Source organism: Haemaphysalis longicornis, unplaced genomic scaffold (assembly GCF_048455015.1).
Source record: "Haemaphysalis longicornis isolate Haplotype H1 unplaced genomic scaffold, Haemaphysalis longicornis Haplotype H1 scaffold_6, whole genome shotgun sequence".
Lineage (NCBI taxonomy): Eukaryota > Metazoa > Arthropoda > Arachnida > Ixodida > Ixodidae > Haemaphysalis > Haemaphysalis longicornis.
Genome location: NW_027526407.1, coordinates 73,852,863 through 73,873,992, shown reverse-complemented (window position 1 = coordinate 73,873,992; position 21,130 = coordinate 73,852,863). Strand labels below are relative to the sequence as shown.

The 21,130-nt window shown below is 46.8% G+C and overlaps 2 protein-coding genes across 2 annotated transcripts in view; both read left to right on the top strand.

Moving 5' to 3' along the window:
* LOC144143486 (steroid hormone receptor ERR1-like) overlaps window positions 1–21,130 on the top strand; it is a 123,132-nt gene that overhangs the window by 59,295 nt on the left and 42,707 nt on the right. The window lies entirely within an intron of this gene.
* LOC144141663 (uncharacterized) lies at window positions 10,037–17,648 on the top strand. Its single transcript, XM_077673195.1, has 3 exons — window positions 10,037–10,637; window positions 11,240–11,447; window positions 15,119–17,648. The coding sequence occupies exons 1-3, from the start codon at window positions 10,185–10,187 to the stop codon at window positions 15,511–15,513; spliced, it is 1,056 nt and encodes a 351-aa protein (XP_077529321.1). The 5' UTR covers window positions 10,037–10,184; the 3' UTR covers window positions 15,514–17,648.

Genomic DNA, 21,130 nt, shown 5'->3' with positions numbered 1-21,130 from the left:
ATGTGCGTCGTAATAACGGATGAATTTGTCGTGACAACAGGACTTTTGTTGTCACAACAAAGTTTTTTGTCGTACGACAAAAAAATTCTTGTTAGGTTTTTGCGGTATTCCTGTTGTGTTTTTAGGCTGGGTGGCGTCCTGTCAAAAAACTAATCCCTTTCCCCATAGACCAGTTGGTCGACCTGGAAAGCTCCGATAACATCTCTGGACAAACGGCGCGTGCGTGAAACGGGCTTCTTCCACTGTGCCGAAACGGTTACTCGAAAATTGCGAAAAAAGGACGGTTCTAGATGAGGCAATACACGCAACGATCATGAACGAGTACACTAGTATACCTTCATCTTGCAAACCAAGTACCCGTATACATTTAGATCGTCCGTTGATGCGTTTGCTTAGTGCGCGGAAAATGGTCGCATGGGTTCTTTCTTCGTTTGCCATTTGGGTTTTTGAAGGTTTGACGATCGATTGGGCGCACTTTAAGCGAAGGTTTTGACGCAGTTTTTGATGTTAAGACTTTCGCGCTCCTCACAACTTTCTCTAGGGAAGGGTTGGTGAAGCTTTTTTTTCCCTGAGCGGAGCGGAGAGCGACGCGTATCCGCAGGCGTATTCGCGCTCTGGAAACAGGTCCGGCGGCGGCCAGGAGCACGCATGAAGGATTCAGGAACGGTTTGGGAGAGGGGGAAAACGCGCGAGGGAACGCGTCGTTTGCCGCACGTGTATTCCCATGCCGGACCGGTTTCCAGAGAAGGAAAACGCGTACGGAAACGCGTCATTTGCCGCACGTGTGTTTCGCACTTTGTACATGTCCGCGGTTGCTGTCGACGCTGCGGCGACTTAGCCGGAAATGTGCGCGAGGAAAGGGTGGTAGCGACCGCAGGACGCAAGTTTACATCCGCGTGGTTTGAAAAGGTGGAGGAGGCAGCCGCCCAAGGTAGTCGAGTTGGTAAGGCATAGAGCACTGCACGGGCCCGGGCCGGCCCGAAAGCCCAGGCCCGACCCGGCCCGCGGGCCGGGCCGGGCCGCCCGAAGTCGAATATTGGCGGGCCCGGGCCGGGCCCGGGCTCAATGCCGCGGGCCCGGGCCGGGCTCGGGCGTGAATTCATAGGCACGGCCGTTAATAGGTCCGACGTGAAGTGTAGAGAAGAGCATCAAAATGAATATTCTTGGTTTATTTTTGCGCGCTTCTTGCTGTTGTACGCATTATTTTAAAAACGCGTTTTGCTAGGTCTGATGGTCACTATACTGCAATTTTAATGACATTTCTTGTACAGCATCAAGATTTTCTATTTTGTTGTATAACATATCAAAGATACGATTACAAGGAATGCCCAAGAGAGGAAGGACTTAATTCAGACATTCTGGAGCTGTGCACCTATGTCTATGTATGTACACGTTTGTTTTAGATATCGCACCAATCAAAATGCGGCTGCCGTGGCTGGGAATCAAACACGCATGCCAGAGAAACACCCCCGGTTAACGACCACTGCATGTGAAGTACTTCAACGCGCGTACATAGTCAGCAATACCAACTTGTGGCTGAGACAACCACTTAGAGTTGCCAAGAGTCTGGTCATCAAAGGTAATGATGTCTCTCGTGTAAGAATACGAGCTATTATTACGGCGATGTGGCGTGAAGTGCATACGGTGCAAGCTAAACTGTGTGCACTTTTAAACCCTTATTTTTTGCGTTTCAGTTCACGACGTGCTTGTACAGACTAGATGCTCCGTCTGATCGCCCAGAATATAATAAACAAACTTTCTTTAGCGTCAAAGACCGGGCCTGGACACACACGCGCGGGCCCTCCCTAGGCCAAAAAAAAAAATTACCAGGCCGGGCCGGGCCCGGGCTTAAGATGACGGGCCCGGGCCAGGCTCGGGCCAGGCTCACTTATGAATGCCCGGGCCCGGACCGGGCTCGGGCTAGGTGTTACGGGCCCGGGTCGGGCTCGGGCTTCTCGAAGCGGGCTCGGGCCGGGCTCGGGCCTTAAAATCAGGCTCGTGCAGTGCTCTAGTAAGGCATCCGATGGGTAATAATCCGAAGGTCGTGCGTTCGGTCCCGACCACGCTGGACGCATGTTTTTCTCGACTTTCGTTATTTCTTTCAAACATTTCAAAAATATTCTCTTTCCACACAGAAACACAAAAATTAAAGCCTATTTTTAAAGATAAAGATGCTAAAAACGCGACGCTTTCTACAATGCATCTATCAAAGTAAAAAATCCAAACTTCTTCGACCGTGTCGGCATGGCGCAGTCGGATAGATGTCGGCTTCATAACGCGAGGGGCCCAGGTTCGATTCTGACCACGGGAAGCGTTTTCTTTAGGGGCTGGGGCTGTTGGCGTCTCCTGTCGTCGTCGTCGTCTCACGTAGTCGCGATACTTAAGCACCGGGAAACTTGTTTACGCCTCACGCTAGGACGTAACGCGTACTAAAAAAAAGCACCGGGACACTCGTTTACGCCTCGCGCTAGAGAGCTTCGTGCTTCAAAGACAAGAGACCTTTACAGAAAAGCTGTATACCTGTACCCGCCCAACGGTTTCATCTCTGTTGGCAAAAGCGCCAAGGCTCCAAGAATGCACTTATACACTGCATGTTTCGCCCCTCCCCAGGTTTCACGTTAGTGTAGACGGCCCGAGATTTTTTTCTTGAGGCGTTTGTTTGTGAAAACCCATCTTGTAACTTCGCTTTCCTACAGTGCGTTTTTTCCTTGAAAAAACTGAATTTATCATCATCATCAAATGCCCTCGCGTTGTGTAAAGTTGGCTTTCCTGCACTGCGTTTTCGCGTGCAACGCCGCCAGCGAGGCGCAGAAAGCTTCGCTTTATAAAGGATGAACTACTTATTCTGTGCGCTCATTCGCTTTTGTGACTGCCAGATTCGCTTTGTGTAAACCTTACAGACATAAACATGTGGGGGCATCACGCGGGCTACACCTGCAGTTTCTTCCCTTTGCAGATTTGCTCTGGCTGCATCACTAGACTGTCCAAAATTCGAGCGTGGCTTTCTACATTAAACTCCAGTAAAACACATTGTTGGGCAAGTCGGTGCATACTTGTCCTAAATTTTCGAGCGCGAAAAACACGACTCAGAAGAATGAGTGGACAAGCGCTCGTCCCGTCGCCCGTCTGTGTCGCTGTGCTTTTCGCGCTCTGAATTGTAGAACACTAAAGCAGCCATGAAGACAGAATAAAACATCGTTCGATTTGAAAAAAAAAAAAAAAAAAGCTGGCGTTGGTGTTCACTCAGCACCATTCCAGCGACGTTTTCTAACGAAAAAAAAATGTGAGAAACATTGGGAAGCTTTTAAATTGCGCGCCACGATGACGTGTTTTTGGCGGAAGTGACGTCAGTGGGATAACTGCACGTTAGCACTCCAGTGATGCGATCAAGCGGAACTAGAGGCTCCACAATCGCCCGGCACGTTTCTTAGCGGCGGCTTATACCCGTGCCACACGTGCACGAAAATTACAAAGGCCTTAAGATACCGAATCATGAATGACATTGGGCTTGCCGTGCTACACGCGGAAACGCAAAGGCATAAAATGTGGCATGATGGCGATGATGACCAAACAGAGAAATGCACTCATAATTTAGTAGTTTTTAACGTGGAGAAAAACGCCTTAGAAAGGGTTAAAATGTTTTTTTTTTGTGTGAAAGAAAACTTTATGAGAAATAGTGTTTTCTAAAAAATGGTGTGAGCCGTTTCTAAATGTGGCTTCAGCAGCGGCCGTCACCTGCCAGCGGTAGCCAAATCCGAAAATTTCAAAATGACGAGTAACACGATGTTTTGCCTTTTGCCGTTGTTTTAGTGAACTTCGTCTTCTTCAGAACTTTACTGCCAAGAGTGCACGAGAAATCGTCTTATTTCGAAGTTCAGCTACGTTTCCGCATCAACACTCTGGTGCTGAGAGTTTCGTTGGATTCATTTGGTGCTCATCGCGTTCGAGAGTAGGCAGATGTTCGTGAAGGCGAATGAGTTGTGCGGAACTCCTTAAACCAAAAATGACATTAGAGCGAATGGCATTCGATTTTTGCATGCAGCAGCAAATTAATGGCATTAAAATTTAAGGCATTAAGCACTTAATGTCATTTTTTGTGTATGTGTGGCAGCGGTATTAGTTAGGTCGCGGCGGCCACCGATCACACAAGCAAGATTCGGTGACGTCATAGAGAACTCGCCGGGAAGTGGCTGGGAGTCGCCACTGATGTAGCTTTTTTCCTGAATATCGCCATTGCTTGTATTAAATTTGCGATTACGTTGGTAGCATTGTAATCATGACAAAGGATGCCCTTTTAATGAAGCAAACTTGTGTTTTGTGTTCGTGGTCCCTTTAAACTCCGACAGCACCCAAGTGTAAGTAGTTTGTCGGCCGCGCGTGTCCGACCTGACTAGTTTTCGTGTCGCTGAAAAGCTTTTTTTGTCTGCGCTTACATGGAGTTTTTATTTGTACGCGTGCCGTTATTGTGGTCCTGCCCGAGCCGAAATAACAGCAGCTGTTACGGCGAGAGCGGAAAGCGCGGGTCTTCTATATAGCTTTGTGTTCGGCCAATACAAAGCTGGACGCTTTTTTTCTTTTTTTTTTTTTCGAACGACTTCTGTGCTTCATTGTCTTACACAATAGCTTAGCGGTGCCGGAGTTTCCTTCTGTCGGGCACTACAGTGTGTGTGGAACCTTGTCGAAGAAGCCGTCTTGTATCCTCTTGCGCGAGCCGCGTACACAGCAAGCTATAGGTTCACCGAATCAAGCCATAATAAGGGGTTCGCAGTTATGAACGCCTTCCTTCTTAGGGCCCTACGACATGACGGCACTCCCGATCCTTTTGTTGATACCTGAAATTTCTAGATGCGCGTACGCGCAGATGCGATCGTATAACTTGTTGCGCCTCGCGCAACTCGAGAATTTATGCTCCAACGCGTCAAAAGATGGCGCCCTCGGAATGGGTTTCCCATCCTTGAAAAGTCCATAAGGGCCCTTACATCACACGGGTGCGCCTTTATCCTTTGGCAAGAGTGTGACATCTCAGGTGCGCCAAGGCAAGAAGATAAGCCGCCGCCATCGGAAGCAGCTTGAAGTTATGAACGGAACATCGATGTTTGCATCGAAGATGAGTGCCTGCCAGGACAATGAGCGCAGAGTACGGACAACTCCCCTTTCTCTTCGCGCTTGGCGTTACTCTTCCCGTGTTTGTACCGGGGTGCGCGTCAAACATTCCCTTCGCCTCTCCCTCTATGACGCGGCGTCTGGGCCGCGCGCAGACGACGCGACCGTTACGTCCTCTGTTGTGCAGACGACACACATTTTTGCCCCTTGGGAAGCGGACGACGCAGAAGCGAAAGTGAAATGTGGGATGAGTTTTTCAGGGGACTACGGGAAGGAACAAAAAAGCGTCCCCCGTTATGGCGGGATACGCGTACCCCTCCTCCTCGACCTTGGCATTTTAAATTACGGCTGCCCGCAGGGTCCCCTGCTGTTTCCCTTCCTTTTTATTCTCGCCTGTTTATGTGTGCCGACCACCGTTATGACCCTTCACGTGTGATCGTCGCTTCACTCTTTCCCGCCCATTGTTGCCGCACCGTGGCTCTGCTTTCCACCCCAACGGCGTATAGCGTTAGCGCCCCATATATGCATATGTGACCTTCCGGTTCTCTTTCCGTGTAGGCCGCCGCGGCTTTTCTTTAGCGGGGATGGATTCGATGTCAAGAGCCAACTCCGAGCCCCTTTAAAATTTGAGCGCGAATAAAAAAAAAAGGGAGAGAGAGCCTGGGCTAGCGAGTGGGCTCCTTCCGCCATTTTGCGGACGCATCGGTCCGTGCTGATTCGACGCGTCTCTGGCTGCATTCACGACTCCTGGAAGGATAAGGTCTGGAGGAGAGGGACGTAGGGTGAATGGGAGAAGAGGTTGGTCGGGGCGGCGTCGGCTTTCTGTCTTGACGGGGTGGGGTAATTTATGCGCGACATATTTTACGAGGGCGATGCTATCGCGTTCATAACCCTGCCAAATGGATCGAACGGCACGACGTCGCGGGCGCTTTCTTTGGAGAAGGTTAGGGAGGAGGGGAGGCCGACCTGAAAACCTAGTTACAAATCGGCTCCCTGTCTTCTCGGCGAGCCGCCGCTGCCTTGGAAGAAAGCGCAGGGAAGAGAGAAGAAGGAGAAGAGGGCTCTTAGCGGGATCTCGAAGAATATTCCGTTGTTCGCAGCCGTTTTCTTTTTCACTTTCACAGCGGCGGGCTCAGAAGAATCTACATAGGGTTGTGTGGAAGAATTCTCGTGGAAAAAGGAGGGAGCGTGGGATGTATGCAGTAAATATGTGTTAGGCTCTTGATATTTTTAACGCGCCCGACGTGCGGGCCTTTAAACATATTCGGGGACGTTATAACGGCGACAAACAATTGGTCGCTTCGTTGCCGCTGATGCGTGCACGTCGTCTGCGCGGATCGTCTGCTCGGAGCGCCGTCTGCTCTCTCGGCCGAGTGGTTTGTTTGTCGTCTGCTTTCGCGGGGACCGGGGCCCGCATGGGAACCGATTTCCAATCGCCAGACGACGAGTTCTCAAGAAGTCGATTTGCCGTCGCGCTGTTTGAAGCCATGGTCGAAAGTGATTTTTTTTTTTTTTTGGTTTCGGCTGACAGCCTCGAGAGGAAACGCGGGTTTTTCTGCTGTTGTTGGCAGCCCCGAACCTCCAGTGAGCGCAAAAGAGTGGTTGCTGTCAGGTCTTGTCGCACCCGCCGTTCCCGCTGAAGGAAATCCGATCTTACGCAATGGCCGAAAGTATAGCAGTTATAGAATATATATAAAAATATACTTACATTTGAAAGCAGTTAGCCCATTTTGTAAGGTAAGATTCACAAAAACGCCCGTGTGTAGGATTTTTTGGCGCACGTTAAATGTCCCCAGGTAGTCTAATCCGTAGCCCTCCACTATACGGCACATCAACCTGTCGTTAAAAAAAAAACGGTCGCAATTAATGCGTTCTGCTAGTGATGAATTATTGGGAGGAAAGTTCGCCCTTTACTAAGCAGTTTGTAATAAAACTTAGAATAGGAATAAAGAATGGGAGGAGTGACGCTTGGGAACAGAAAACACGCACGCACACACAAATTAGTGTTTTGACGTGAGCGTTTTGACGTGAGTGTTTTGACGTCACGTGGCCAAAAGTGCGTTTTGACGTGCTCTTAAAGGGAAGGTGAAGCGGTTTTAGAATTAAAAGAAAAGTTGACTAGCAGCAAGTAAACATTGAATAGTTCATGTGCACGAAATATTTTCGCAATAAATGCAATAGAAGCGGCGCAATGAGCAAACAAAAGTGGCCCGATGCCCCGCCCCCATCTCGCCGCGCGATGCCGGAAGACCGAAGAGCGCGGGCGAAAACCGGCTGAAAAACGTCATACCTGGACTTCCGGCCGGATCGGCCGCCTCGGCCATGCTCTTTTCGCCGTGTTTCCTTGTTAATGTTACTTGTTGTTGTGGTTGATAGCCCTCATTTGCACAATTTTCGTGTTCAAAAAGTATGCACGAACGCCAAACGAGGCATACGTTATCATGCCGTATTCCTAAGCAGAATAATTCCACGCCGGGATGCTTGATAACATACGGAAGCGACAGCCGAGGTGGCTGTGCTTGATGACAGAGAATATACAACACTACGTTAAATACTTTGTAAACCGCTCCGATGCGGTTTTTTTTTTTATGCGACGGACGTGAATGTTCACATTAGATTCCAGATTTAGGAAGGATGGGGAATACTGCTGTACTTTGGTCGGGGATGTTTTGTTCCATTCCAGAAACAAAGTCACATTTGTTCAGGAAATACTTGTTTCGTTAAACGCGTTGGTTTTCTTTCCCTATGGGCTCAGGACAGTGTTCAAAAAAACAATTTTTTGGCGAAACTAAAACAAGGGGCCAATCCTGATAGAAGTTCTCTCCCTGCTAAGAGGTAAACAGTATTCCTACAAAGTAAAAGAACCAAGACAACCAGATTACTTATTTTGCAAGTATACATGTCACGATAAGGTGATGTTTGTCTGGAATTAAAAAAAAAACACCACTCCGAACCACCACCGTGCCGTAATTTGTGTTGACTTCGGGGGCCTAATTTTTTGCCCAAGATTCCGTGTGGCTGCATATTATAACCTGGCAAGCACTTTTTGTCACTGAACCTCAAGTGTGCTCCAGTGATAGTCGGTGATATATATAATGATGATACTATAAAAAATAGGAGCGAAGAGTAAATATACGGCCTCGGTACGACTAGCGCGGTAAATGCTTAAATCTAGAAATGCTGAAACAGGCCAACGATTCATTATCACAAACGTTAAATGATTGTTACCTAAAGTAACGTAACTACAACGTAACTGCCTTGTCCGACTGGTCTGTTAATCATAACGAGGTGGCCGTAATATTGTAGCAGAATGCGCAACGCACAAGCGAAAATCAAGCCCTACTACAGCCAATAATGCTGAGCAGGCACTATTATGCTGCAGTGTTTTCAGAATAAATGCATGTGAAGCAGTAAGACGCCACTCATCGAAGTGCAGCTAGCAATCGCGGAGGCGCCGTAGCGCCGCTGCCGAAATTGCGCGCGCGTGTGGGTCTGTGTACGGGGATGAGTAACGGGGCTTGGGGGGGCGACAACGAACAAAGGAAATGCGGAAGCAGAGTCTGCTTGTTGGTTTATGCGTGTACCGGCAAGATGTGTCTCGCATATACGTTTACAGCGCATGAACGCTACTTTTTCGCGCAGTGCACGTACGTGCTTTTCGCTGGTAGATTGTTTATAAAACGCCCATTAATCTTCGGCATAAATGGTTTTGTGTATAATAAGAAACAGTTAAGGCAGTACCTAATATTAACACAAGGTATAGAATCCCCCTATGCTGGTTGCCTAATTCAAAAATATTTTGATGGAACCCACTAGTCGACGTCACAGTCACTGCTTTGGGGTTCTCTGTCGTGTAAAGCAAATTTAAGCTCCAAGATAATTGAACCAACAGCACGGGAAATTATAAAACAAACTTCCAGTCATGTGCGAAAATTAAACTGCAAGCTAAATTGCCGCAAAGGCAACCATGCGATCGTTCGCAATGCTTCCGACAACCCGCGCGGCCGAAGGGTGTCCTCCTTTGACGTCATGACGGGCGCAACCAATCAGGGGCGTCAAAAGACGAAAAGCGCGCGTCTTTCAAACGGGGCCGCGCTTTTTGCAAGACAAATGCCACTTGGACTCATGTACGATAAATTTCAATGTGATATTCGGAATCAGCGCGCAAGAAACTATATAACTGTTAACCTAACTCAAATTTTTTGGAAAGCGCTTCAGCTTCCCTTTAAGGAGGTTGCAATGCGCATTATTCGCCCTCACAAAATAGTTTTTGAAGTGCTAATGAAGACGCATTCACGTTCAAGTGAAAGAGTTCTGAAGTGCTCTCATTCGTTGCGAGCATTCCTTTAACGTTATTGTAATTTGTTGCGCACTTGCGTGGATATATCAAGCGTCGTCTAACTTGTTCTGTGAGGGGCGTGTGTGCGCGCCTGCGTGCGTGCGTGAGCATCTCCCTCGGTGTAGGTAGACAGATCCTGCTTGCGTCATCGTTTACAGGCAGCAGCCTATTCGGCCTTCCAGCCTTACACAATCTGTAACTTCATACACTAGTAGTTGGGTTTTGAGTTTACGCGCTCTTTCGCACTGTTATGACGCCTAATTTATCCCAGCCTGTGATAAAAAAAAAAAAAAACGGGCTTTATCAATGGTCGCGCGTCACTAGACAGTTTTAGTTGAGCGTACGCAGAGAGTTGCGCGCGCACGTAGCGGAAGCGCTGCGCGCGCAGCGAAGTTCACGCGAAGACCAGTTTTAGTTGAGCGCACGCAGAAGTCGATGCATGGATAAAACAGTAGCGTGAAAAAGTGCGCTTTGTGCGTCACGCAGCGCCACTAAACGGCATATTGGCGAACCATAAATGCCGTTGCCGGCCAGCGCCAGGCCTATCCCTAGCCAGCAGAAGCCGTAAGCCGGTTTGGGGCGAGTCACTTTCGTTTCGCGGGCTTTTCCGCGAATCGTAACTTTCGCGGGCTTTCCCTGTTAGCGCTTTCGCTTTCTGATCTCCTTGAACGCGATCCCTTCCAGCATTCTTTGCGACCGCTTCACGGCGTGCAACCTGACTTGGTCCGAAATAGAAGATTATATGCTGACCAGCGAAGAGAAGCGACTGCTGAAAGGGGACCTCACGCTCGAAGATATCGATTACGAACTGAGGCGCGGTCGCGAGTCAGAACTGCTGAGGTACCGGTCGAGGTCTGGACTGCTAGACATCAACCGGATCGAGCGCAGTCTTTTTGAACAGCAGTTCAGGTTTCAAAAGGACGACATCGATGTGCTTGTTGAAGCACTTCTGATACCCGAAGTGGTGGTGAGTGCACAGAAAGTGACCGTGCCGGGCCGCGACGCTCTGTGCTTAGCACTTCGCCGCCTCGCCTACCCGAATAGGTGGTGTGATTTGCAGAACATTTTCGGGTTGCACTACTCCGTCATGTCTAGCGTGACTTCAAAAGTGCTGAAGCACATAGTTGGCACATTCGGCCACCTCCTGAAGGACTGCAACAACCACACCTGGCTGTCGCCAAGTGCTCTCGCATACGTAAGTACGCTTTGCTATTTTACTTGCATACTCTCGCTTTCATAACGCTGCAATTTCACTTTATATGCCCCTATTTCTCTCGCGCATACACGTACAAGGGCTGTGCTATCATGGCCTTGCAGCACCTAGTCAATAAGCGACTGTCCATTTAAAGAGGAAAAATAAACGTTTAATCGAGCAGTTTGTGGGTTAATTGCCAGGTGGGGAACCTCTTAGTCCAGGAAGCCCAGGGTCTTGGCGGCCTGTCTCGCCCGTTCTACCATATGTTGTAGGGGATCCGAATAGGAGCTGGTCAACCGACCCTCCCACTGCTCAAATAGCAATTTAAAGAAATGTATTTTCAGCGTATACAAACAAGGCCACCTAAAACCCGAAGTGTGCAAGCATCTTCATTAAGTGTAAACTACGAAATGGGTAAAAAAAGGCACCAAAGCCAGCAAGTGCCTTATTATTTTTTTTTTGCATTTACATCATCAGAACCATCAGAACATCAGAACCAAACCGTACACTATTACTGTTATACAGACAACTGCTTAACCTGATTCGAGTGCATCAGCTTTGAAAAAGCAAAGTGCCAAAGCATATTTTGTTTTCTGTTGCAGGCTGTGCAACGCAAAGGTGCGCCCCTAACCAACTGTTGGGCCTTCATCGATGGCACCGCCCGCCCCATCTGTCGGCCAAAGAGGAACCAGAAGGCGTACTTTTCAGGCCACAAACGGGTACATTGCCTGAAGTACCAGTCGCTGATGTGCCCAAATGGCATTATATGCCAGTTGGATGGTCCGTACCCGGGAAGGCGGCACGATGCAGGCAAGTTGGGTAGACTATGTTGCATTCTCATATAAATTAGCACAGCCGTTCGATTGCACGCACGAGGTGCGGCTTGCGACGTTGCCCAAAACCAGCGTCACAAACCTAGTTTTTCGTGAAACTGCATCGGAGCCACTGCTACGGGAAAAACGCGCATGAAAGGAGCCGCGCGATTACCCGTAAAATAGAATTCCTACAAACCCCTGCAAAGCGACTTATAGGTTACAACAAATAATTTTCTGATTAAGTTTTTAGTTCCAGCTTTGTAGAAAAATGAGGTCGAAGTCTACAACGGATCGCACATTTAACCGCATTATAGACATTTTTGCATCCCTATATAAACATGATGCTGTGAAGAAAAATTTATTGGGCGTGAATTGAGTAATCACCACGTTAACACAAAAAAGAAAGAGATCATGGAAGGTTGAGTCAAGTTCACTTTATTTACAATATGTGCAGCCATGGAAAGCGCCTCGTTGCCTCAAAATCACACCACCTTCCGTGATAGAGGCTTGTAGGCAAGTTTCATCCGCTCTTCAGTTGCATTCAGGTCTCCGGCTCAGTTTGCCAGCAGTGGCTGCAACAATTTTTTCAGAAACACTCTACAGAGTTCCTCGGTGTAGCCTTGATCATCCCTGTAACATGTCGGTTCCTGCCATTTTGCAAGATGGGGTAGACGTGTTGATACCAAGCGTTGGCAAAGCTTGCCAATTCGCCTGACCTCTGGACACTTCATAACTTTTCCAACAAAGTTGCAGGTGAGCTTGCAGAGACCAGTTACCTGCATTGTCAGGTATCTCAGCGTTCTGTTGTCAAGGCTTTTGACTAACCTGTATACCGCTTCAGTCGGTTTCGTAAGCTGCATTAAGGCTTTGCAACTGAGTCGGGAAAACCGTTGGAACAGCTGTTGGAAGCAAAATATTGAGCTTTGTGGACTTCTAATAGTCACCATCGACGAAATGAACTGTCATTTGGCTCCCACATGCTTGCTTTTCCAGTTATCCCTTCTCGACAAATGTTCTTTAGCATTGCTTTATGGCGCTGTTCGTTGCACGGAAACTCGTGGTACCGTATTGGTGGGCGTTTCCTTCCTTTTGTAGCACACAACAGTTGCGCGGCATAGTGCTGTGTACTACACAAGAAGGGTCTCGACACGTTTATACCATTTATACTGCCATGTATGCGGTTGCACGGTCTGCAAGCGAGGTGCAGAATTTCTCCGACAAAAACAAAAAACTTGTCCCGTACTGATTCGCGGCGCCTTTTCAAAGGGAGAGCAGGGGGACTTGTCCCGTAGCAGTGCCCCCCGATAGAGCGGTGGCAACTGTCAACTTTCGCTTCACGGCTCCACCTTTTGTTTGCCCCGCGATGTAGCAGGCTGCACCTCATGCGGAGCAGCTGTGACATTAGTATTCAAGGCGTCTTACTTGTGTAAGACCAGTTTAATCTGCAAACTGGCCACACGGTTCCTGTAAACATTTTCCTTTAATTAATAATCACTGATTCAAAGCCTATTTAATTCGAGAAATTTTCAACTTCCTTTCAGTTAAAATTAACAACACTTTATAGCATTGTTAAAAAAATTCTTTGGGGCACTTATTGAAAGGACTTGCCTTCAAACCTTGAGTGCTTTTAATTCTTTGCTGCAACATCGTATTTGCATCTTCTTCCTCGCTTTCATTTTTTTGTCTTGGCACGTATTATTTCAATCAGCTTTTTCGTGCTACACCATGTATGCGTCTTTGCTTTCGTTTCTTTGTCTTATAGAGCAAGCTATGTCAGCAAGCAGGCTGGCAGAGTGTCGGACGGAACCAAAACCAGAAACGAAAAGCAAAAAAAAAAGAACGGTATTTTTGGCTGGAACAAAAATGAAAACGGCGCATGATTTATTATTTTGCTAAGGAGTGAAACCGAAAAGAAAATTCAGGTTTTCCAGCATTCCTTTCAAATGCCATGAAGAGAAGTGGGAGATTGGCACCCCCCTCAAAATTGCCTTTCATCTTGCTGGCGCGCTCTCTTCTTGGGATTGCTTGCTGCCTGATTCTATATTCTCTCCGTCTGTTTTAATGGTTAGTGCTTGGCTCTTGGCGTGAGCACCACACCAAGCTGGCTGCAAAGCAGACTCTGCAGCAGTGTTTGTTTATTATTCTATTGATTTTGTAGCAACGATATTGGGTACATATACCACCATCAGGCCCCTACTTGAAAAAGGCGCTAAAAAATACACAACACGAGCACGAAGAAGGACGGGACGGATGCGCACTAACTTTTTCAAGTAGAGACATGCACCAACTAGCCCAACAACGTACTTTACTGAAGTACTTCACCATCAGGCCATTGGGGTACCTTTCACAGGCAGGTGTAAGCCATGTGGATACGTGCCATCTTATGTTCTGCAAGGCTGTCCAACTTACCCGTATGGGTACGCGTTCACGCTTATGTCCTCTAGAGAAGAAGCACCACGGGAGGCTTTTGACAAGCGAGAACGGCCATTATCTGTACACTCAGACCTTCTTGGCTCTCGCCTAAAAATAAACCGTATTAGCAATCCACCGGAGCGTCAACTATATACCTTACACTTTATTTATTAACATACCTTCATTATCCCAAAAACATTGTGTGGGCTGAATAAACACATGTCACAAGCATGGCATAACAATTGCAAAAAAGAAAAAAAAAGTGTTTGGCATGATTGCACTTGCATGTACATATTGCAGCTAAAACAACAGATTACAGCGGCACACCGAATGAAATCAGTTCAAATCATGTTTATGCCCGAATGCAGTGGAAACTGTATTTCAGAACTGGCATAACAGCACTGTCGGGCATAGCGTTTCACTTTTTATTGATTTTAAGAAAAAATTACGCTTCGAAGCCCGAACATTCACTAAATTTCCTGCTGCTGTCTCTGTCTGTGTGTATACTTAGGAAGCGGGGTAAAGCTACAGATATCAAACTGCTGCTATATCTTCACGTTCAATCTATTTTAAAAAGGAACCCATAGAGAACGTGCGCTGGATTTTTATATTGTTCCATTAGACAGACAGTTTTAAACTTGCATCACTATTGGCATATTTATGCCAATTAGTAAAAAATGCAGAACACTATTTAAAATTGCCTCCAAGTTATTCATGAGCATTTTAGCGTTTCAGCCCAAGAAAAATATTCAGGAATGCTGGTTCTTCAGAGGGTTGGAGTGTTCGCACCTAACAAGTGTACACTTATCTCAATAGAGCGCCCCTAAACAATTCGCTCCCAGAGATCCTTTTAGCTACGATTCGCAGTTTTGTAAATTTTGTGAAGTAAGCATATTGGCCCTTAGTGTTTCTTATTCTTGTCCGATACCCCAGGCATGCATGCGCCACAAAAAATTGAACGATAACTTTTTTTTCTATGCTGGCAATGGTTGGAAATAGCATAGTCTAAAATCATTTTGGTCACAGTACGCTTTTAGTATAATTATCATCTGACGAAAGTGCGACTTGGAAGATACCATCAGCTCAGTGTTTTGGCCTTGCATGCATGCGCTTTTTCCGTAAACTGTGTAGGGCCATCTGAAAAAAACAGGTCATAAAACAGGGCAAATGCCATCAAATCACATTTTTCATTTATTTGCTCATTATGCACCTATTCTTCCTATCATTTACCCTGGTGGCTGTCTTTTTGCACAGGAATCCTGAAGGACAGTGGCCTGTACTTTAAGCTGGAGCAGCTTGTGAAGGATGATTACTATGTCATCTACGGCGATCCGGCGTATCCCCTGCAGCCACTCATCATGAAGCCGTACGGTGGGTTCAGGCTGACTGCAGTTCAGGAAGCCTTCAACAAGTGCATGAGCTCTGTGCGACAAGCTGTCGAGTGGGGGTTTGGAAAAGTTGTAAACGAGTTTGCCTTTCTTGACTTCAAGAAAAACCAAAAGCTCCTTCGGCAGCAGGTGGGTGAGATGTACAAGGCTGCTGTGATCCTAACTAACTGTCACACATGCATGTACGGAAGGCAAGTGTCAATGTACTTTGACTTAGAGCCACCTCACCTGCAAACCTATCTGACGCTACGTGCCACTTAATTGTGGAATCGCCACCATTTGTTTTCCCCATAATGCCCAATTGAAAATTTTTTACGTTGTACTGTATGGCGGCAGCATATGTTTTTTGTTCTGTACATCAGGCTACCTGACACCCGACTACATCATGTTTAGTGGAGGAGTACACGAACAATTAATTGTAACCTTTTTCTAATGCTGTATTGTGTGGCAGTAGCAGATTTATTTTGTTCAGTACCTGAGGCTGCGTGACACGTGGCACTGTCATGTATAGTGGAGGAGTTTGCAGACAACCAATTGTAACTATTTTTTTAGTGCTGCACTGTGTGGCAACAGCATGTATATTTTGTTCAGTACCTCACTGATTGATTATGAGGTTTAATGCACTGACACTACACAGGAGATGAGGTGCCCTATAGTGGAGGGCTCCAGATTAATATTGACCACCTGGGTATCTTTAACAGGCACCGAAATCTCAAATAAATGGGCGTTTCGCTTTTCGAATCCATCATTTTGTTCAGTATGTCAGACTGCATGACACCTGACTGTGTTATGCATTGTTGATCGCTTATTGGAATAGAGGCTGATATATATTCTGTTATTGTTTTAGGCTGAATGTCAGAGCCTTGCCAACCACGTAATGGTAGCAGAGCATATGCTGCTGTTTTGAACACGGGATGCTTGTTTTGAAGTTCATTGTGGTGTCTGTGTAGTAAACTGTCATGGTATAAGTTCTTGTTGAAAGCTTGACAATTTTTTTTAACTGGCACTAGTATTGCTTGTCCATTCATTTGGTTTCAAAACAAATGGTTGAAGTGGGATATAGTGTTAGCAGTTCCTGCCCTGGATTGCACTTTGAGGAGGTGGTCCCATTTTGTAATGCTGTAAAAAATTTTTCGCAAAAGTTGTTTACCATGCCTGCTCCTTTTTGCATTGTTTGGTTGTAATGCATAGCTTTATGCTTTCATTATTTGTCTAGCAGGTAGTACTCAAGTGGGTTTCTTTTTCTGAGCAGAACTATGTATGTATAAGTATGTATATTGTCACGACGCAACAATTGATGAAGGCCAGTAGAAGAGAGAAAAGAGGGTGTATTTCGGGAAACTTGTGCCTGATGCCTGGCAGCGGTCACACCAAGAACACGCGCTCACGAAGGGGCACGTTCTCGTCTTTTTCACGGCTTAGGCAGTGATGATCATACTTGTGATTTCCATGATGAGGATGAGGATGATGGATACACGCCAGAACGGTGCACACCGGCTCCGGACGATTGGCGTCTGCGCTCTATTGCTGGTTACACACGTAACAATATGTAGACAAATATTCATTTTTATACATTTGAACCCCTTTATAAGAGACACATACCGGGGAGCAGTTTCTGTCTCTTATACGAGATGTATCTTATAAGCAGGGAGCCATGTTTTCACTTACTAATCAGGCCCTAGTTCAACGTGGGCACCGTATGACTAAAATAAGCTCAAAAGAACGCTGCAGCATGTTGCAAAAGATTCATTTTAATTTATGCTTGGCCCTCAGAATTTATGAAACAGTTCTGAATCTTTGTTTGCTTCATGACTGTATTTACACTGTTTTTTAAAATCGATTCTACAAGCTTTTTTTACTTTCACATATGACGAGGCGTGGACACCTCGTCCTATGTTTGTTTTTTGACAGCACCTGTGTTCTGTGTGATTTTGTGTTGTAATATTATTCTTTCGCACACCTCATTTCTCATACTCTCCTTTTGGCTGCTTCATAATTTTTACTTTTTTCTTCATTGGTGATAGCGATTGCCCTGTCACAGACAGGCGTACCATGATATACATCCTGTGAAATATTTGCTGACGTTGCAATGCTGCTGACACAGTGTGTAGGGAGCTGAGGAGCTCTATCTGGCCATCTGTGCCTTTAGTCCCAGTCTCCTCTTGCATAGCTGAGAATCAAAGGTTTATCATGTTATTGACAAATTTGCTTTGCTCAGATAGCACAGTGTACGTATATGCAGTGGTGGAAGTTGCACTTGTGTATAAAGATGTGATCCACAGAAGGGTATCTAATGTATTTCACTTATTCAATTCACAGTAGCATGTTTTGAGAAATAGAAACGTCAACTTTCATTTTTATTGTTTCAGGTTTATGTACATGGGAGTTGAAATAAAAATGAGGTCGAACTCCAAATGCATCAATGCTGCAGAAGTGAATAAACAATTCTGTGACAATTTCTCGTCACATTAAAAAAGTTTTGGCCTCAACTACTTATTTTGAATGAGCTTTTCTATAATTTCTAGGAAGGCTTCTCTTTCTTCGGCCCTTTCTGGCCGTTCAATTTCTCGTTCTGCAGCACGCAGCCGGCGTTCCTCTGCACGCTCTATAGCACGCTCTTCTGCCATGTGCTGTCTCATCTCCTCCATCTGTTTTCGCATTTCATGTGCGACACGCAGTTCGCGTTCAGCCGCATCCTTCTCCAGCTGGAGCCGTTTTTCTTCCAAAGCGATGCGCTTTGATTCTATTGTGGCTTCCTTCTCCTTCATTATAATTTCATGCCGCATCCTCTTTTCAAAAAACTCGTAGCGAGCCTCTTGATCGTTTTTCCTCCTTCCTGAAAGGAAACGTGTTACAAAATGACATAAAATGAGGCACAAAACGAAAAGTGGGTGCAAGCGAGATGCTGCAGTTAACAAGAGCAACAAAGAACACTGATGTAGAAATCTGAACCTGAAAGCAAATGGCTACTATGAGAACAAAATAAACAAATGGCGAGACTGGAACCTGAGTGTAAAATCAGATACATGACCATTGTTACAACAAAAGGTCTAATAGGAGCCCCTTACCACGAACCACCTCGTTTCGTGTAGGTGTCGGGCCCAAGCTAGCAGCAGGGTCGGGAAGCCGGCTTGTGCTTGGTGTGCCTGCTCCGTTGTCATAGGCACCTGGTTCACCGACAGTGCCTGGCTTGCTGGGTCTGCCTGGCTGGGGCTGTTCCAGGGGGTCACGTCCTGTTGGTCGTCTGGGTGTTCATCCATGTGCTGAACCGTGAAGTCGTCTTCAGCATGGTTGCTGCTGGCGTCGTCGTGGTTCACAATTCGGTTGAGCACCTCCGTCGCTGTCTCAGTGCCATCGGTGCCTGCAAACAAATCGTACAATGTAAGCACCTGCTGCATCGATTATTACCAAATGCAACTATAGGTGGCTCACAAACATGAATAGTATTCATCACTCTCTCTCTCACTCTCTCTCACAAGTGCACACACACACACACACACACAGAAATCTCAAAAAATGAGTCGATGAACAAGGACGCAAGTGAGTCCCCTTGTGAGGAGAGAGAACATTTATGGAAAGCATTTATGGTGTTCTTGTAGGAGTGGGATCGCTTTAAGTAAGCCTCTTGAAGTATCTGCCCTTTTCTTTAAGTTTTAAGCAAACAGACACAAACAGACATAGTTCAGTCAAAGATGTTCGCATTCACCACTTCAACTAAGCTGCATTGATGAACCGCCAAAAATATATACCCAAGGCACCAGTAACAAAAAAAATGTCATGATGTCACATTTCACTTTTGAGAAGCTCATCGTATTAAAGCCAGATACTCAGTTTCATTTTTGGTGAGGACGATAAACCGCACGCTGGTGCAACGGTCACCCAGCCGTTGTAGGTTGCAAGCCCCTACAATTTCACGGGTGAACAAAAACCTCCACTTTATCATGTTTTGCATGGATGCAATATTCATGACCATTTGTAATCCTTCCATTTCCTGACAAGGTAGTCGAGTGTTCGACGAAACTTCGTCTGGTCAGGGGTCATATTTGCGAATATAAAATCGTGGTCACTGACCAAGTCAAAAAAGGAAACAATTTGACGTTTCGGAGCCCATACGGGTTCCTTGTTCACAATAAAGCGGGCAAGAGGCCGTCGTCAATTTATATGCAAGATATGGCGCAATGACTTCGTGTAGATTGCAGGCATGTTGCCATCAGTCCGGTTGACAGTATGAGGTGTGGTTTGGATGATGAGTGACTCGAGGAAAAGACGGGAGGCCAAATTTCTTTCTTTTGCTATGATAGCGGTGTCGTCCCAACCGATGCGGTGATTGTGCTGGCAGGCGTGCTCTGCCAGTGCATTCGTAGTTCGATTTTCTTTTGCAACGTCACGTTGATGCTCCTTCAATCTTCGTGAAAACTTGCCCGTTTCGCCGATATAAACGCAATCGCAGTCAGCGCAAGGGATTTTGTATACGACTCCCGGGAACTTGTCACTCTCCATCTTGTCCTTTACGTTCACGAGCCTGCTGCGCAGCTTGCTTGAAGGCACGTGCGCTACACGTAAATCGTACTTGGAAAATACGCGGCAAAGTGCCTCGCTGACTCCTTGAACGTAGGGAATGGCGGCGCGCATGGTGGCCGTCTTGCTGGCGGTTCCGTTCGGTCGTAGAATCTGATTTTCGATTCGTGCCACAAAATTCCTAGGGTATCCATTTGCCGACAGCTCTTGATGCACAGTCGTCAATTCTTCCTTCAATCTCTGTTGATTGGAGCATAGGCGTTTGGCTCTGGTAATCAGTGCCGAGACGACAGACCTCTTGTGGGCAATGGGGTGGCATGAGCTGTACTGCAGGTAGCGCCCGGTGTGTGTCTTCTTGCGATAAACGGTGAAGGAGAGGCAGCCGTTCGAGCGACGAATGCAAACATCAAGAAACGGAAGGCACTCCCCAGTCTCTCGTTCACACGTGAATTGTATGTGAGGGTCCACCGAATTTAGGGCTTCCAAGAACCTCGGCACGTCATCCTTAGGGAGGATGCAGAAACAATCATCAACATATCGTAGAAAGACCTTTGGGGCGGGCGTGAAGTTGTCCAGGACCTTCTGCTCGACCGCTTCCATGACAATGTTGGCTGCGGTGACAGATATAGAGGCGCCCATAGCTGTTCCGTGGATTTGCTTGTATATTTTGTGCCCGTAGGAAAAATAAGTGTTACTGAGACAAAAGCGAAGTAGCTCACTCAGTTCAGGCACGTCGAAGGGAGTCCGGTCGGCGAGTTTGGCGTCCGAACGCAGGGCTTCCGTGCAGGTTTGTACTGCAAGGTCTGTTGGAACGCTAGTAAACAATGCGGTTACGTCGAAAGATACCATAACCTTTTGAAGTGAAGGAAACAAATCGCCGTATCTTGGTAACAACCTCTTGTCCGTGTTTGCTCCGATAGCTAACGTAGTCGAGTGTTCGACGAAACTTCGTCTGGTCAGGGGTCAGGGGTCGTCTGGTCAGGGGTCAAGAGCCAAACGCCTATGCTCCAATCAACAGAGATTGAAGGAAGAATTGACGACTGTGCATCAAGAGCTGTCGGCAAATGGATACCCTAGGAATTTTGTGGCACGAATCGAAAATCAGATTCTACGACCGAACGGAACCGCCAGCAAGACGGCCACCATACGCGCCGCCATTCCCTACGTTCAAGGAGTCAGCGAGGCACTTTACCGCGTATTTTCCAAATACGATTTACGTGTAGCGCACGTGCCTTCACGCAAGCTGCGCAGCAGGCTCGTGAACGTAAAGGACAAGATGGAGAGTGACAAGTTCCCGGGAGTCGTATACAAAATCCCTTGCGCTGACTGCGATTGCGTTTATATCGGCGAAGTGGGCAAG

Excerpts from the sequence above, each read along its gene's own strand:
- LOC144141663 (XM_077673195.1), top strand. The coding sequence starts at position 10,185 with ATGCTGACCAGCGAAGAGAAGCGACTGCTGAAAGGGGACCTCACGCTC. Across the intron at positions 10,638-11,239 it reads CGCCAAGTGCTCTCGCATAC|GCTGTGCAACGCAAAGGTGC; the intron begins GTAAGTACGCTT and ends TTTCTGTTGCAG. Across the intron at positions 11,448-15,118 it reads GGGAAGGCGGCACGATGCAG|GAATCCTGAAGGACAGTGGC; the intron begins GCAAGTTGGGTA and ends CTTTTTGCACAG.